General features: G+C 55.7%; 4 protein-coding genes across 4 annotated transcripts in view; 2 read left to right on the forward strand and 2 right to left on the reverse strand.

Moving 5' to 3' along the window:
• EFTUD2 (elongation factor Tu GTP binding domain containing 2) overlaps positions 1-580 on the reverse strand; it is a 33,006-nt gene extending 32,426 nt beyond the window's left edge. Inside the window, exon 1 of the mRNA XM_022565113.3 lies at positions 456-580. The gene's annotated coding sequence lies outside the window, so the exon portion shown is untranslated. The remainder of the gene's footprint in view (positions 1-455) is intronic.
• Positions 581-2,341: 1,761 nt separating this feature from the next.
• On the forward strand, positions 2,342-4,724 carry DNAAF19 (dynein axonemal assembly factor 19). The gene is made up of 3 exons (XM_022565205.3): positions 2,342-2,493; positions 2,894-3,026; positions 3,701-4,724. The coding sequence occupies exons 1-3, from the start codon at positions 2,351-2,353 to the stop codon at positions 4,130-4,132; spliced, it is 708 nt and encodes a 235-aa protein (XP_022420913.2). The 5' UTR covers positions 2,342-2,350; the 3' UTR covers positions 4,133-4,724.
• Positions 4,725-4,744: 20 nt separating this feature from the next.
• On the forward strand, positions 4,745-6,541 carry FAM187A (family with sequence similarity 187 member A). The gene has a single exon (XM_022565198.3). The coding sequence runs from the start codon at positions 5,162-5,164 to the stop codon at positions 6,404-6,406; it is 1,245 nt and encodes a 414-aa protein (XP_022420906.2). The 5' UTR covers positions 4,745-5,161; the 3' UTR covers positions 6,407-6,541.
• On the reverse strand, positions 6,531-16,991 carry GFAP (glial fibrillary acidic protein). The gene is made up of 9 exons (XM_022565197.3): positions 16,350-16,991; positions 15,013-15,073; positions 14,722-14,817; positions 13,613-13,774; positions 12,311-12,436; positions 11,888-12,108; positions 11,280-11,323; positions 9,443-9,528; positions 6,531-8,811 (listed from the first exon to the last, which is right to left on the reverse strand). Exons 1-9 carry the CDS (start codon positions 16,949-16,951, stop codon positions 8,770-8,772), a joined length of 1,440 nt encoding a protein of 479 aa, XP_022420905.2. The 5' UTR covers positions 16,952-16,991; the 3' UTR covers positions 6,531-8,769.
• Between the last annotated feature and the right edge of the window lie 757 nt (positions 16,992-17,748).

Here is a 17,748-nt window from a genome sequence, read left to right on the forward strand (position 1 = left end):
AGTATTTGCTCAATGACTAAATGAGTGACTCCAACAAGGCACACAGAAGATAGCTGACTTGCCCACAGTTGCACAAATTAGTTAATTTCGGTACCAAACTTCACCGCAGCTTCCCGCTACAACGCAGGCTCTCCAAGAAAAACAGAGTAAGGACGGAGAGAGCTTGGTAGAGAAAGGGTGAAGGCGGCACAGCTGGAAGAGGGAGTGAGGCAGGTGCATGGACAGTGCAAGAACGACCCCTGCCCCGGGAAAGGGTTTTAAAGATGGACAGGAGGGAACCCCGGAATCTGTGTGTGTGGGGGGGGGCGGTGTGGTAGGGCCTTCATTCCCTTTCCCGCCTCATCTGTAAAGTGAAAGGAGAAGATAGCATATAACGTCTCCTCCACATCTGCCATTATTTAATTTCCCATCCCACAGGAGCAACCCTCCCATGCCGTGGACCCGCGTCAACTCACCTCCCGCTGCTCAGCCAAATACTCCGAGTAGGCCGCCGGAGATCGCGCTTCCGTCCAACGCCGCCGCACCGCCTGCGCCCGCTGTTCGGAAGGACCCCGCAGGCGCCGCGGTCGCGTTTCTGCCTCGGAGGACAGCCCTTTGCCTGTGGACCAGCTCGGAAGAATGCCGGCCGCGGACACAGGAACCTGCGAGGCGGAGTTGTGGGTCCCCAAACCAAGGCGTGGGCTGCTCCAAAGAAAACAAGGCCCGAAGAGGCGAGAATCTGATCAGGCGCCTCGGGGCTACCCTGACGGGGGCCTTCGGGGTGGTCACGTGGGCAGGCTGTTAGAGCAGTTGCTGGGCAACCACAGCTGCTGGGCGTGGTCTACGCTGAGCAGACGTGGTCTGGCGGTAACTGGGGATCCCCAAAGAAAGGAAACCAGGGCCCTGGCTGCTGGGGTGAAGGTCGGGGGCAGGAGGATTAGGTGTTCTATTTATTCAGTGACTGGCAAGGGTTCAGAACTAGACAGGAGCCAGGACACCTGAGTTCAGTTCCTGGCCAACCCAGCCTCCTTCTTGGTCTTCAAGCTTACCCATGTTGGGGTGGAGGGGGAGGGCACGGGGTTGGTTGTAGACCTCAAGCTTCCCTGCCCTAGGGCTGTTGATGATGACTTCACCACGTAATCTAGCTTAGTGCACTAGGAGTCTGATGGTCAAAGGGGTCTCACAGTAAGGAAATGCTAGAGCCAAGAGACTAGAACCCCTATAGGTGATCTCCGTGTAGAACGGGTCAGTCAGCCTCAGATATGCGGAGGCTGCAGAAGTACAGTGGCAGAGCTAAAGAGGTTGCCCAAGAACCTAGGAATCTGTGCTCCAGCCCTGGCTGGACAGAGGGATTTGGAAACGGGGATCATTGAGCCCCTTCTTCTGCCACCTCTACTTGATTTCCTGCTCAGTCACTGCATCTGGTTTGGGTGGAAAGTATCATTCCTCGTTAAAGACATTTAACAATGAGTGGAATTTTATCCCAGGGCTCAAGAGTAGGTTACAATAGTTCTGCTTTTGTGTGAGGGCCTCTATCACTCGCTATAGAGTGAGTCCATGTGGAAATGTGAAGGGACTGAATTCTGAAATCCAAATGCTTCCTCAGCCAAAGCACCAATGCTAAAATATTTTTAGAGGCAGAATAAAAAAGAATGAAAAATTGCCGTTTAAAACAACATGGATGGACCTAGAGGGTGTTATGCTAAGGTATTATACAGCATTACAGGATATTATAAGTCAGACAGAGAAAGACAAATACTGTATTATTTCACTTATATGTGGAATCTAAAACACAAATGAACAAACAAAACAGAACAAACTGGTGGTTGCCGGAGGGGAAGGGGGTGGTGGGGTGGATGAACTAGGTTAAGAAGCACAAACTTCCAGGTATAAAATATATGTTATGAGAATGTAATATACAGAATAGGGAATATAGTCAATAGTATTGTAATAACCTTAAATGATGACAGATGGTAACAAGACTTATTGTGGTGATCATCTTGTAATGTATATAACTGTCGAACCACTATGTTGTACACCTGAAACTAATATAACATTGTATATCAATTATACTTTAATTAAAAAAATATTTTCAGAGGCAGAGAGCAAAATTAAGACAAGGCACTAAATTGAAAGTCAAGACTATTTTCAGTGGCAACAAATCTTAAGCAAGACCTCACTGTGCAACTCAGCTTCCCTCTGTAAGATAGAGAACTAGATTTTTATAACACCCCCCTCAAGATAAGTGACTAGACAACCAGAGTGCTTTGGGGTCATTCTGTGGGCTGGCAAAGAATCCAGATGCAACCCCCCACCCCTGATATTCACCCTCTGCTGACATTCATTCCCTTTGCCTTCCCAGGCACAGGCCATGAAAAGGAATGACATCATTGACTTCAAGGCTTTGGAGAAGGAGCTGCAGGCTGCACTCACTGCTGATGAGAAGTACAAACGGGAAAATGCTGCCAAGTTACGGGCAGTGGAACAGAGGGTGGCTTCCTATGAGGAGTTCAGGTCGGCTTACTGCCACTTTTCTCAGGCTCTCCTGTTATGGTTTACTATAGTGGATAAGAGCGTGCACTTGGAGTCAGACAATTCTGGGCTCAATCTTGGCCGTACCTTCTGCTACCTGTGAGATCCTGTGCAAGTTATTTAACCTATCTGAGCCTCTGTTCCTCATCCGTAAGAGAGAGTAACCACTGTCATGATTAAATGTTATTGCACATAAGATTCTGAGCACAATATCTGGCACATGGAAAGTGCTCAAAAGTTGTCAGCTATTGTTGCTGTTGTTGTTATTATCGTTGTCATATTGGCCTGCCAACAGGTCCAGCCGGTATCACGCAAAGTCCAGCCACCTCACACCTACAGATGGCATTAGGTCCATCCCCTAATCTCTGTCCCTTGCCTGTAGGGGTATTGTCCTTGCATCACATCTGAAGCCGCTGGAGCAGAAGGACAAGATAGGAGGAAAGAGGACTGTGCCCTGGAACTGTCACACTGTTCAGGGAAGGCCCTCCCAGGGTGAAACCACTGAAATCTCCCCGGTAGGTGAGGCCCAGCAGGATTCTCTGCCTTAAACCTCCAACCCTGTTTTCTTATAACACATATGTTTCCCTTATTTCTCATGTAAAGCCAACAGAGGCAGGTTCCTGCCCCAATCCCAGAGAGAAAAGCAACCAATGGGTGGTGAGGCCAAAACCAACCAGAACAAGTCAGAAAGGTGGGCTCGGCGGGCCCCTGTCAGTCAGTCCTTGGTTCCCATTCCCAGATCAGATTTGGGTTGCTCTGCCTCGAGTTATATGGTATAGAGCCTATGATCCTCTGGCAGCGTCGGGAAGGAGATCCAGCCTGTCATATCCTTAATACTCATCTTGAGTTCCTTTCTCTCCTCCTGAGGTTTCCAATTACCCCCTCTCCTGCCCTGCCCAGAGTAAACTCTGACTTAGTCTTGCAGAGCAGGGCTATGTCCACATTCATCAGTAGGAAAAGTCTGGTACAACTGAGAGTCTCAAATCACAGCCTGGGTTCCTTGGGACCCTCCCTCCCCATCCCATCCCTTGTTCTCTCATCTGAAAATGAGGCCCACAGGGACCGCAGCCTTGCCAGTGCTCAGAGAGTGATACTAGAGCTCAGATGAACATCCACAGGCCCCCCCACTCTCACTGTCACAGAGCAGCTGGAGGACCTCTGCACTCTCTTTCCTTCCTTTGCGATCCAGGAGAAAACGCTCCTCCAGCCCGAGACCTCGGCTGAGTTCTACCGTGATTGGCGGCGATACTTGCGGAGTGGGTCAGAGCGCTACGAGGCCCTGCTGCAGCTCGGGGGCCCAAAGCTGGGCCGCCTCTTCCAGATGGATGTGGGGTTTGGACTTCTAGGGGAGATGCTGATGGCGCTGGCTGATCACGTGAGGCCAGCTGACCGGTGGGTGGTGCTGGGGATCCTGCGCAGCCTGGCCAGCACCGGCCGCTTCACCCTGAACCTGAGCCTGATGAGCCATGCGGAGAGAGAGAGCTGCAGATCCTTGTTTCAGAAGCTGCAGGCCATGGGCACCCCCAGCCTGGAGGGGCGGGGTCTGGGGGAGCAGCCTGGTGGGCTTCAGGAGGAGGAGAGTCTTCTGCAAGAGCTGCTAAGGCTGTACCGTGTGGACTGATGGGACCAGTTACCTTCAGAGGCCCCCAGTGGTCACTGGAGGCATTTTTCGTTGTCTCGAGGGCTCTGCAAGACTGTAGTGAAAAGCCCACACCTAACTCCCTCTGGTCTTGGAATTTTCACAACAAAAGCAGTAACTGAATTTTCCCTTTTCCTCCAACCTCTTGGGGGCTCCATATTCTGAACTGTGTAGATCCACAGGATGGTCAAGGGCCCGAGAAGTTGAAAGACTTTTGCTTCCCACCCTTAGAGTCTGCCAGTCTGCTAGCCCATGGCCCTGAGAGGTGGGTGAGCACCCAACCAAACACCGGTACCACCAGTTATAGCCTCCACTCAAAAAAAGGAAAAAGCAAAATTGTTAATCTTCCATGATAAATTAATACTGATCTCCATAGCTCTTAACAAGAGTATTTGTAACTGGAAACCAACAGAATGGACATTTAATCAATAAATGATCAAATGCTACCTCATTTGAGGTGCAGTATTTTTCTCCAGCTCCAGGGGCTGAGTTCCCGTGCAGGTTGGGCCTGGGAAAACCCCAAGCCATCAGCTCAGGCCTGGCCAGCCTCCCAGGCATCTTCAGGTGGCCAGATGTGCAGGTAGGAGGGTTGCCTTCAACTCCTGGATTAACCAAAGGGAGGACCTTTCCACCGGGCAGGCAGGGCAGAGCCTGGAACAGAGAGGCAGAGATTCCCCTGTGCTGGTACCTGGGCCCTTGCTTCTTATTCTGGCTTCCCCTGACCCATTCTTGAGTGAGTGCCAGTGTTCTAGAAAGGGGACAAAGGGCCAGGTTCTAGAATGGTTTTCCCTCAAGATCACGTCCGGAACGTTAGAAGGGCATCTTGTACATCCACTGGGAATAAATTGCCTTGTCTGTGGCAGCTTCCTCTGCAGGTTGTTGCTTCTTTTCCTGGCTGCTGAATCCTTTCCTCATCTAGATGCCTCTTCCCAGCAGTGATTTCTAGAAGCCCCATAGGCCTTTAGTGCCTAGGTTCTGCCCCGCCCCCTCTGACTCTTCCCTCGTGCAGGCATGAACCTGGCCCAGGCCACTGTGCTCCTGTGGGTGTTGGGGAGCCTCCAGGCCTTTGAAATCGTGGAGAAGGAGAACATTTTTCAGAGGACCCCCTGCCCAGCGTTCCTGATGTTTGACAATGCAGCCTACCTGGCTGACATGAGCTTCGAGCTCCCCTGCCACTGCAAGCCCGAGGAGGTGTCCGCTGTCGTCTGGTACTATCAGAAGCACCTCGGCAGCGGCCACACCAAAGTGCTGACGGACTTTGATGGGCGGGTCCTGACGGAGGCAGCCCAGGTGCGCGTGGGCAGCGACTTGCTGGTCCGCTTCAGCATCCACATGTTCAGCCTGTTGGTCTTCCGGGCGCAGCCTGAGGACTCAGGCTTGTATTTCTGCGGCACCCGCAAGGGGGACTACTTTTACGCCTACGACATGGACATCCAGAGCAGTGAGAGGATGGTGGCCACCTTCGAGGACCAGGGCCAGGAGCCCTTCGCAGATGAGCACCACGGGAGCCTCCGTGTCTTCACCACCTTCTGGGAGTGGACCCCCTGCGACCGCTGCGGGGTGCGCGGGGAGCAGTGGCGCATTGGCCTGTGTTACCTGCAGAGCCCAGACCTCTCCCCCCGCTACCGCAAGACACTGCCCGACGTGGTGTCCTGTGGTTCACGGGCTGTGCCCAGGCAGCTCCGGGCCAAGGCCAGAGACCACGTCCCCGAGCTGCTGCTTCGGAGCTGCCTGGTGCCCTGCGAGAAGAAGAAGAAAATCCAGGAGGGTGTGATGGCCCTCTTCAGCTACGTGGCCAAAGTGGGCAGCCGGCCTTGGTTGCCCCCGGTGCCCATTCAGTTCCACCAGCAGAGGCTGGGCCATGGACTGATCATCTCCTGTCCCGGGGCCCGGCCGGAGCATGCCGTGGCCTGGGACAAGGACCACCAGTACCTCTACCGCACGCAGTACCTAAAGGGCGTCAACGGGTCCATGAGGGTGTTCATCGACCACGGCAACCATCTCCACATCCGCTTCACCCAGCTGGAAGACCGGGGCATCTACTATTGCTGGCGGCAGGGCGTGCGCATCGCTGGGCTCCGACTGGGCGTGACATCTCGAGGCCGCTACCCAGTCTCGTTCTCCAACCCCGAGATTCGGGCTGCCCTGGTGCTCACCCTGATAGGCTACCTGCTCATCACGGCAGTCTTCATCACTATTCACCTCTGTCGTTGTTGCTGTTACTCATTCCGCTGTTATCCCAACTTCTCCCCCTAGGCTCTCTCTTCCCCAGCTCTGAAGACCAGTTGTGCTCAAATGCGTTTCTTAAATGGTACCAGATGCCTCTGGATAGCCTTCCTGAGCTGGGATGTGTGGCAGGGCATGTGGACAAAGTTGTTAGCTATAACCTGCTCCCTGCTGTCGTGAGCGAGTCTGAGACCCAATCTGGGAAGTGGGGAGGCCCGAGGCTGGTGGGAGATGGGGGACCGAAGCGAGATGGAAGTAGCCAGGGTGCACGTGTCTTCTGACTTCAGAGAAGGAAGAATTCTTGTGAACCTAACATTTATCACCTGTCTGGTGTTGAACAGTGTTTGACGTGCTTTATTTTCTTGCCTTCGAGGATTGCTAAGTGGGCGGTTTGAATTGGGGGTAGCAGAGGGAGGAAGAAAAGAGTCGGGGTACCTAGTGTGTATCCTCTTTGCCTTCTTTCCTAGCCTCATCCTGGGACTGGCAGGTAGAAATGGTGAGTTTGGGAATACAGGTAGAGACTACAACAGGGGAAATGGGTGAGGAAATTGTAGACTGAATTCAGGACTTTCCTGCCAGATTGGACCCAGGCTGGGGGCTGGGGGTGAGAAGAGGGGTGGGAAGCAAAGGCTGTGGGGGGCCGGCAGCAGGGCTGCAGGGCAGAGCAGGGCTGGAGATGGGATTTGTCATGTGGCCACTGCTGGGGGTGGCTGGGTGTCCCAAGATGATCAGTGATAAGAAGCAAGTTGTGTCTTGTCCAAGGCTACTTCCTGCCCCCTTCCCCCAGCCCCAGCCTCTGCCGAACAGATCAGAGTCCACTCTGGGGAAAGCCACAACAGTTGTCTTTATTTATGTCAGTGACTAAAGGCAGCAATGGTGCCCCGAAGGTTAGCAGCAGTGGGTGGCAGGAGGGAGTAGGGGAAGGGCACCAGTCTTGGAAAGAGGGAGGGACTCCTACTTCTCCCTCCCTCTGCCTTAGAGGGAGATGGGGACCCTGGGGTGGGCCTCTGAGCTCCACTCGTGGGCACGGATCATCTCGTGCCCGCCAGCCTTCCCGTGGACCGCAGAACAGGTGCTCGGGGTGAAAGCGTCTGCCCCAAGCTGTCCTGCCTCTAGGCTTCAGGAACACAAGCCAGTGTCTTCACCCTGCGTGGGTGTCGGGTTCCCAAATTATAAAACAGGGCGCCACCTAGAACACGGGGCACGTTTTGTATTTGACTGCGAGGGGACAACAGGGCCCTTGGCTTAGGGAAGAGCAGCGGTCACTGTGGGGAGGAGGGGGTCGGGCGTGCAGCAGAGGCTTTGCCTAGCAGTATTTGCTGGGGTCAGGCGGCAGCTGCAGCGGCTCCCAGGCCTGGGTGGACAGGGATTATGCAGCCAGGAGAGGGCCTTTAGAGCTGGGACAAAGTGGGCCCTGCCCCCAGGACCAGCAGCCTCTTTCTTTCCTGTTTCACCATCTTCAAGAGGATGAGTCACTTTCCTGATTCCCACGACCCAGAGGCCAAGTGTAACTGCCCACTCACAGCCCCCCACTCTGATGTCTGGCCTCATCCCAACCACCTCCTCTACCATCTCTACCTGCCCCCCCTCCAGCCTGTATGGGGTGGGGGGAGTCCTCCTGGGCTTGACCTCTCTGTGCCCACAGCTCGGGGCCAGGCCCCCTTCTACTCCCTCCCAGCACCCCTTCCCTCACCACTTACACTGTAGTTCCCCCAAATGCTGAGAATCAAGCTCCCACGGGCCCACGGCATGCCCACGTGGCAGCTCAGTGGGGCTGAGCCACTTGAACCATCACTCAGGAGGCCCCTCTGCAATCTGGGCAGCCCAGGAATTCTGTCCCGCGACTACTCCAGGTGGCAGGATAGCCCCACCCATCCTCAGACTGGTCAGAGTCAGTCTAGAAGAATAAGCCCCTGGCCAAGGCCTCCTTGCCTGTGGGGATTCCCCTGCCTGTCTCAGAGTCTCGGATTTCCTCCACCAGCCTGAGGAAATTCAAAGGCCCCATTCCCAGATACCCCCAGACACCTCCGGCTCTGGCAACAGTTGCCATGACAACAGGGATTCGGGATACGGAGGGTGATTTATTAGGTCTCCCTGCCCTCCCCAACTTCTCTCCTCCCTCCCAATTCTAACCCAAGCTGCTGGCCATGCCCCTCCAGGCTGCCCCTTTGGAGTGAGTGCCCTGTTAGAGTTGCTGGGTGCTGTCTGACAGGCTTAATGCTGATGGAGCCTAGGGCAGCAAGCTGACATAGAGACTGAGGGGGAAAAGGAGCAGCTGGGGTGGGTGGGAACTCAAGTCTGGGGAAATTAACTAGCAGAGGAGAGGCAACTACCCCAACTCCTGCTGCAGGCCCCTCATACTGTGGGGCAGGGACCACCAGGTGGGTCCTGCCTCACATCACATCCTTGTGCTCCTGCTTGGACTCCTTAATGACCTGCAGGGGACAGAGAAGGTGCCACGGTTAGGTTAGGAGCTCACACAGACTCCAGGTCCACCACAGCTAGGCTATGGACCTAGACAAGTCCCCCGCCTTCCTGGGTCATCTTTTCTACGATAGTAGCTGGAACACCCCCATGCAGCAGTCAGAGGGGGAGATGAGGTAACACGGGCAAACAACTAGCACCGTGCCTGGCACATGGTGAGCTGATCTTGTAAGATTAGCTGGTACTGTTGCTGGTGTGATGGGGAGGGGGTTATGACCAATCCCCCCCATCCCATTCTTCTGCCAGGTTCCTTTCACCAAGCTGCAAGTTGAAAGTTGGGAGTGAAAGCTACTAACTTTAATTTTCTTTCTCTCTCCCCCAGGCCTGGCATGGGGGCACCTGAGTCTGAGGGTGAGACAGGGAGAAAGCTGGAGTCAGGACCCCATCCAGTGGTCTAGGCACCCAGGCTCCCCTTAGAACTGCCAGTGGAGGGGCTGGGGAAATGAATTACATCCGGGTTCCTTCCCCTCTTGCAGAGCCTCCCAGAGGAGCTCTTTGTGAATTATCAACAACCTTCTATGTACCAGTCAAGCTTTCTTCCAGAGTCTGCTGGGGCCAGAATCTGGGATCCACCCTCCTCACCTCTCCGTCCCGCATCTCCACGGTCTTCACCACGATGTTCCTCTTGAGGTGGCCTTCTGTCACGGAATTGGTGTCCAGGCTGGTTTCTGCAGGCATGAGGAGAGGAGGCCTCCATGGGCTTTCAGGGCACTAGACATCCTCTCCCACCCTCGGTTTCACCATGAAAGCCCCAGTCATGAGTACAAAAGCCTAGCCAATCAGGCAGAGAGGGCATAGGCTCTTCCAAAGTGGCTGGCAACCTCCTAAGTCCCCATGGTGCTGGGCAAGTCCTTGCTGCCCTGCTCACTCTCCTGGCCTGGCTGCATCTCAGCCCCTCTGCAAGCCCTCACCTGGCCCCTGGCTTCCTGACGACCCAGCGCCGTGCCAAGGAAGGAGCACGTGGGTTTTGAAGTCAGGCAGGCCAGAACTTGAGTCCCAGCTCAGCCACATGACTGTGGCCAAGTTAATTTACCTCTTCCAGCCTCAGTGTCCTCATTTGCAAAATGGGGATGCTATTGTCTACTTTCCTACGTGGGAGTGAGGAGTCAGTTAACTGAGATAATGTTTGTTAAACAACGGGCACATATTAGTGCTCAATACACGTGGGTCCCTTTCCTGTCCCCCTTCCTCTTTCCTACTTCTCTCTGCCTCTTCTCTGGGCCCTAGTGACCCTTTTCTATCTGGCATTTGGCAGTATTGCCTCTACCTGGTCTGCCTGGTTAACCCTTCTGATGCTGAACTAAGCCCTGGGACATGCATAGCTAGTGTTCCTAAATTTCTAGCCCAAAAGAAAGAAGAATTTATTTTTCCTTAGCTAAGAATCATTTGAGGGCCACATACACTCTCTTTTCCCCTCCTCAGAGAGAAAAATATAACATGTCACACTCACTAATATTTAAAATTAAGAGCAGGGGACATAAAACTTTATTCACTCCAAGAGCAGCAGTCCAGGGGGAAATAACCCTCTAGGTTGAATCATCACTGAGCTGAGCAATGGAGCCTCAGGGACAGACGAATCAGGCAGAGAGCCTGGCCGCCGGGCACAGCGAGACCCTAGGGGCCCTCCCAGTGATGGGAAAGAGGTGAGGCAGAGGCTGGCATTTGCTCAGAGGCCCCAGAGTATCTCATCTGTGCATCCGAGGACTTATCACCTTGAACACCGGCCAACTCTGCTACTTTAACCTACATTTACCCTGTGCCAGGTCCTGGGCTGGGTGCTGAGGTTGCTGGGAAAATGACACAGGCTTGGCCCTTTAAGGAAACCTGGGAGGAGGGAGCCCAAGAGGATGGGGAAAGTGGGCTTGGTGAGGCTCGCTCCCTATCAAGCTGGGAAGAGCACCGTGTCTAGAAGGCAGGCAGGGCAGGCAGCTAACCGAGGCCGAGCCGGCGGGGGCTCCATTTACAATCTGGTGAGCCTGTATTGGTATAACCTGTATTGTGAGGCTTTTGAGATGTCTTGTGACCTTGTGACCTTCCCCTTCTTTGGTGCTTTTGCCCCCTGTAGTGATAAGCAGTTAAAAAAAAAACACAAACATCAAACACTTGGATGGGCAGAGCTTAATCAGGGATCTGCCGACAGGACAGAGGTTGAGACCGTCACCCAGTTCTGCAATGGAATGGGGGGTGGGGATGGGGGTGTGGGGTGGGACAAAGGGCAGAGCAGGCTGCAAGCCCCACCTCGAATGCTCTGGGATGGTGTGTTCTGGCTAGAAGTTCTGCGGTGAATCATGAAGGTCCCCATGGAGAGCCCCAGGCCCGTTTGCCCTGGTCCTGGGTCCCAGGCCAGAACAGCAACCCACAGGCCTGGGGGAGGGGGCAGGAATCCAACACTCTGCCCACAAGACCCTGTTCTACTGACCTCGGATCTGCAGGTTGGAGAAGGTCTGCACAGGAATGGTGATGCTGAAAGACAGCAGAGAGAGAGAGGGGTGACCAGGCTGCCCGAGGATATCCCCAGGCCAGGATTTCATGACAGCTTTGAGGCTTTTTTCCTTGCCAGGAAAGGCCGACCCCATCTTTTAGCTTCCCCAGCAGCAAACACACTCCTTGGAGCTACCAAAGCCGGCAAGGGGCCTGGATATTGTAAGGGGAACATCTCTTTTCAAAAGAGAGTGGATGCCTGGAGGATGGCAGAGGGGAGGGAAGAGTGGCGAAGAGAATTCCCAGGAGGCAGAAGACACTGGTCAGGGGAAAAGAAGTCTGATTTTTGTTGGGAGGGTGGGGAGTGAGCCTCAGTTTGGGAGGTGACCCGAGTCCTTACTCTGGGACCTAATCAACATGGGCTGCATTGAATCCGTTCACTCATTCATCAGACATTCATTGAATACCAACTGTGTGTCAGGCAAGCACTGTGCTGGGCACTGGGATAGGAGGGAGCTGGACGCAAGACTGAATGAGACAGTCCCTGAAGGGAGCAAAGCAACTCCAGGGAGGGGCCCGCAGGGAGGGCTGCTAGGCAGGCCTCACCGGTTCTCTTCGCCCTCCAGCAGCTTCCTGTAGGTGGCGATCTCGATATCCAGGGCCAGTTTAACGCTGAGCAGGTCCTGGTACTCCTGCAGGTGGCGGGCCATCTCGTCCTTGAGGCTCTGCCCCTCCTCTTCCAGCCGGGCCAGCGCCTCCAGGTAACTCGCCGCCTCCCGCGCGTGGCGCTCGTCCTGCTCCCGCATCTGCCTCTCCAGGGACTCGTTCTGTGGGTGGAGTCGGCTGGTTTCTCGAGGCCCCGCCCCGTCCCCGCCCCGCCCCGAGTAACTTCAGAGCTCCGCCCCCAGCCCTGGTCCCAGACCCTGGCCCTTTTCCAGCACCTCCTAGGGCGGCAGGTCCCGTCCTCCGGTTCGCCAGCCTCCGCTCGCGGACCCCTTCCGCCCCGCCTCTGGCCCTGCCCGCGCTCACCGTGCCGCGCAAGGACTCCAGGTCGCAGGTTAAGGCCTGCAGCTGGCGCCGGTAGTCGTTGGCCTCGTGCTTGGCCTGGCGGAGCAGCTCCGCGTTGCGGGCAGCGGCGTCCGTCAAGTCCGCAAACTAAATGGGGAGAGGGCTTTATGCTGAGGGGAGGGCTGGGGACGCTTATGGCGGGAGCTGTGCGGGCCCGTGGGGAGGAAGATGTCTGGAGGATCAGGGAGATGGGCGGGACCCCAAGGTTGTTGTTCAGCTCACCCCAGCCAATGGCCCTGGGTGGGATTATTCGCAGCGACTGCGGCCCGTGGACCGGGGACACAGAAGACACTGCTACGCCTCTAGCACCTAGCACAATGACTGGTCAGGGAATGCAGGAATGAACAGTGTTTGCCGCGGAATCCAGAATCTCCAGCACTGGCAGCTCCATCCGCGTGACCGAACCCTGTCCTTCTCCACCTTACACAGGGGATTCTGGTGAGCAGAGCTCTGTATTCTAATAGCCCTGCTGCAGTGAAGTCCTCAGGGCTCCATCACGTCTTGCCCTGCTCAGAACCATCACTGGCTTCTGCCACTTACACTCCTCAGCTCCACGCCCTGGCCCAGGATCTCTGGGCCCCTACCTCTTTGTGCTTTTCGGCCGCTACTCAGGCTCTGTCCTGCACTCTGAACGCCCCTTTCCTCTTTACTTTATGTTCACAGGCTTCCAGTCCTGCCTGGCCCCAGTGCCCTCCCTTCTATGATATCCTTCCTGTCCCCACATTGTATATAAACTCTGCCCTGCTGTGTTCTCCGTAGACATCATTATTGAGTGACATAACATCTCCCTGGTCAGACATGTCTCTGTATCCTGGGCAGAGCTGGAGATGTAGTAGATGCTCAATAACCCAGGATACAGACACATCAAGAATGCAGGCTTCCAAGTGAGATAGCTAGGGTTAGAAATCCAGCTCTACTGCTTAGGAGCTGTGTGACGTTGGGCAAGTTGGTTAACCTCTCTGGACTTTAGTTCTCTCATCTATCAAAGAACAGTACCTACTTCATGGTAAAATAATCCATGCAAAGCACAGGGCCTAATACACAACAGTGTTGGCTAATAGTAATAGCAATAAGTACTAATAAGTACTTATTGGAAATAATAGTGCCTGTGTAGCCCCAGGCAAATCACCTCACTTCTCTGGTGAAGGTCAGTCACTCAGAGAGGATCCTCCCCCAGCTTCCTCCACCCTCCTTCCCCAGTTCTTTTGTATGAAGCCAGGAGGGCCGCCTGGAGGAGGCAGGCTGGCCCAAAGTCAGGGCTACCTTGGAGCGGTACCACTCCTCCGCCTCATGCATGTTGCTGGATGCCACTGCCTCGTACTGTGTACGGATCTCTCTCAGGGCTGCTGTGAGGTCGGGCTTGGCCACATCCATCTCCACGTGGACCTGCTGCTGAGCCAGCTGCTCCTGGAGCTCCCGCACCTCCTGGCCAGGGTGAGAGAAGGGTTGCCAGGGCTCAGGGACCAGGCTGCAACTGGGGTTTCCCCACAGCATCATGCCCTCTTCTGTCTGTCCCTCGGACACAGAAGTTGGCTAAGGGAGATGGGCATTCCTAGTTGGAGGAAATGGCATGGCCCAGGCTAAGGGAGGCGCGGATAGTTTGGGGGTCTCATGGTGTCCTCCTCCCAGGCCTGGAAGGCAGGAGCGTTGAAAGTGTGCCTGTATTCTCATGGGAGAGTGACTGAGTCCTTGTGGTGTGGGTGTGCCTATGGGTTCCCAGGTTCCCTGAGGCCCTGGATTCTGCATCCATTATCTGAAGTCAGAGCTCAGCGGGGGTAGGGGGTTTGTTCGTTTGTTTGTGTGTGTGTTTTTATGTATGGCTCTCATTTAAATGGAGACAGATGGCAGAGGGAATGGAGTCAGAGAGACTAACTGTGTGACCTTAGCAAGTTCTTTAACATCTCAGGGCTTCAGTGTCCTCCTCTGTGAAAAGGAGATAACACTGGAACGGTCCCTATCTCACACGGCTGTAGTGAAGAAAAACAGGAGGCAACGAGGCCCGTTGTAATTCTCAGCAAGTGGAGTGTGTGTCTGTGTGCATTTTACCAGGGGCTGGAGATGCTCTCTTGTCTATCATTTTGTACCCCGGTCGCACCACGAGGCATGTGAGCTCCCCAGCCAGGGATGGACCCCGTGCTCCCTGCAGTGGACGCACACAGTCCTAACCCCTGGACCACCAGGGAAGGCCCTGTCTTTATCTCTGTCTCCCTTAGTCTCTCTCTGTACCTCTCTCTGTCTTTTCTCTCTCATTTTCTTTCTCTCTCTGTCAGTCTGTCTCCTCTCTATGTCTGAATATCTCTGTCTCAGTCTCTGTCTCTTTTCCTCAGTTCCAATCTCTGTGTTGGCCTTTCCTCCCTCTGCCCTGGCCTTACCTCCTCATGGATCTTCCTCCAGAACCGGATTTCCTCCTCCAGAGACTCAGTCTTCCTCTCCAGATCCAGACGGCCCAGGGTGGCTTCATCTGCCTCCTGGAGTAGGGAGGAAGCAAAGGGCCCCTCTGACCCCAGACTCCTCCTCCCCACTCCCTAGTCTTATCTGATCCCTCCTTTTGTGGCTGCGGGGAGCAGCACACTGCTCTGGAGGGCTGGGCTTGGGGGCTGTGTTTGGGTGGGCTGCCATCAACACTTTCCCCCTCCCCGGCCCCTCCCCTCTACCACCCTGACCTGTCGATAGGCAGCCAGGTTGTTCTCAGCCTCCAGCCTCAGGTTGGTTTCATCCTGGAGCCTGGGGTAGGGGGACACATTCCTGGGTCCGGGCTCTTCTGAGGACTCTTGGACCCCTGCCCTAACCTCCCTGGAGGTGGCTGCCAGAGAACCGCCCCCGCTCCCTCCCAGGACCAATGTGAGTGGCAAGAGGAGTGAGGGGCAGATGGACTTGGCCAGATGGGTGAGCAGACAAGGGCCTTCGCTCTAACTCATTACCAAGGTGCCTTATCAGGGTTGCTGCACCTGCTCCTGCTCACACAGGTGCTTCCACCAATGTACACTCACTGCTGCACACACACCACACACACACACACCACACACACCACACACCACACACCACACACACACACCACACACACACCACACACACACCACACACACCACACACACACCACACACACCACACACACCACACACACCACACACACACACCACACACACACCACACACACCACACACACACCACACACACACCACACACACACCACACACACCACACACACGCACCACACACGCACCACACACACCACACACACACGCACCACACACGCACCACACACACACACACCACACACACACCACACACACCACACACACACCACACACACACACACACACACCACACACACACACACACGCACACACACACACACGGCCTCCCGCACTTGAAGTCACACACGCATGCCCTGCCAGCCCAGCAAGGACCATGCCCCTGGGGTTTCCTCTGACCTTTGGAAATGGGTTTTATTAAGATCTCCGCTTTACAGCTGTGCAAGTTGAAGTGTCTTGACTAGGGTCATAAGCTGGTGACAGGCAGAGTCTCCTGTATTCTGAAGCCAGTATTCTGCCTGCTCTTTCCCTCTCTTCCTGTAGCCCCAGCCCAGTCCTCCTGGTGCATACCAATCTTCCCTTCCGGTTCCCCCTCTAGACAGGCCCAGGCTCAGAACAGGTGCGCTCCCCGACCACAGTAACAAGGCCCTGCAGTGAGTGAGATGCAGAGACCCTCCCCGCTGGGGGTCCCTGACTGTCCCACACAGCTTTCCCCAGCGCGGAGGCGCTGAGAGTACCCGAAGGTCTTTGGGAATCAGATCCCTGAGATCCTGGGCCTCCTCCCGGGCCCACCCTCATCCTGGGGAGCAAGGGCCACCCTCTCCTCCCAGAGGTGGGAAACTGGGGAGCAGGGAGGCAGAGCCCCTGCCCGAGACCCTGCAGGCCTGCAGGTGCTCCCTCTCTGGGGGTGGGGGGGCGGCTCAGTGCTCCCTGTTCATGACGCCCCTCTGCGGCCCCCTCCTCACTTCTGCCTCAGGGTGCCCAGGTCCTGCGCCAGATTGTCCCTCTCCACCTCGAGCCGGGCGCTGTTGGCGGTAAGTTGATCAAGCCGCAGCCGCAGCTCGCGCAGCTCCGCCTGGTAGACGTCGGCAAGCTTGGTGGGCTCCTTGGCCCGCAGCTGGTTCAGCTCAGCAGCCAGCGCCTTGTTCTGCTGTTCCAGGAAGCGCACCTTCTCGATGTAGCTGGCGAAGCGGTCATTGAGCTCCATCATCTCCGCCCGCTCACTGACCCGGGTCTCCTTGAAGCTGGAGTTGAGCGCCCCGGCCAAGGAGAAGTCCACCCGGGCCGGGAGTGCAGGCGGCATTCGAGCCAGGGACAGGCGGGTGACAGGACCCAGGCGGCGGCCCCCCACCCCCATCTCTGAGGAGGAGACATAGGAGCGGCGAGCCGCTGAGGTGACCCGTCTCCTCTCCATCCTGTCCTGGCTCTGCCTGCTCCTGGGATGTGCTGGCTTTATGGAGGAGGGCCCGGCCTGGCCCGGCCCAGGCTGGCCCTGGCAACACCCCCTGGCATAGCCTAAGTGGGTGGGGCTGGGCCGCAGCCCAGCCATGGGGAGAGTGCCTCTCATGCCCACCGAGGTCACTGTGCCCAGAGACAGGGCCTCCTGGGCATGCCAGCCCCAGCCTGGCTCCAGACGGAGGTGCTAGTGGGCAGTTCCCGGGGCCGATGCTGCATCTGGGGCCCTGACCACTGGACAAGGAGACCCTTTCACTGGGACGGTGGGTCAAGGAAGGGCTGGACCAGATGACCTCTGACCTGTCTTCTAACTTTTAGATCCTATGACCCAGGCCTTTCCTCACTCAGCATTCCCAGGCACACTCAGTGCCTGTTAGATGCTGGGAATCTGGTGGAAGACAAACCTGTTCCATATCTTCAAGGAACAGCCTATGTTACAGTTTCCTGCCAGCCTCATTCCCAACAGATTCCTGGAGTCCTCCCCTCTGAATACAGGCGTTCTGCATTCCTGCTTTCTCCCCATCTGCAGGTGCGGGGCTGTGGGCTGGAATTAGAACCCGCCCTTTGTCTGGAGGGTCAATTGAGGCCTCTGTCTAGCAGTGGGGGAATGATGGAAGGAACGTGGAGCCCCTGATAGGGTAAGTGGGGGCAGGCACTGTACTCTCTGGCCATCCCCCTGGGTCACTCTTAAGCCCCAGCCTCAGCCTCATCGGGCTCACCCCTTCCTTGCCCAGCCTCCCCACACCCCCTCCCAGAGCGCAGGCCTTGACAGCTCCACAAAGCACTTATGAATGAGCTGGCTATCCCAACTCCCATCTTTGTTCTTGTAACACCCCGTCTCCCTGGCCACCCCTCACCTCACTCTCACACTGGAGATTTATCTCCTTCAAGTTCCCACACATCGAGCTG

Source organism: Delphinapterus leucas, chromosome 19 (genome assembly GCF_059928025.1).
Source record: "Delphinapterus leucas isolate spDelLeu-1000000601 "Yukka" chromosome 19, BTC_Dleu_Yukka2, whole genome shotgun sequence".
Taxonomy (NCBI): domain Eukaryota; kingdom Metazoa; phylum Chordata; class Mammalia; order Artiodactyla; family Monodontidae; genus Delphinapterus; species Delphinapterus leucas.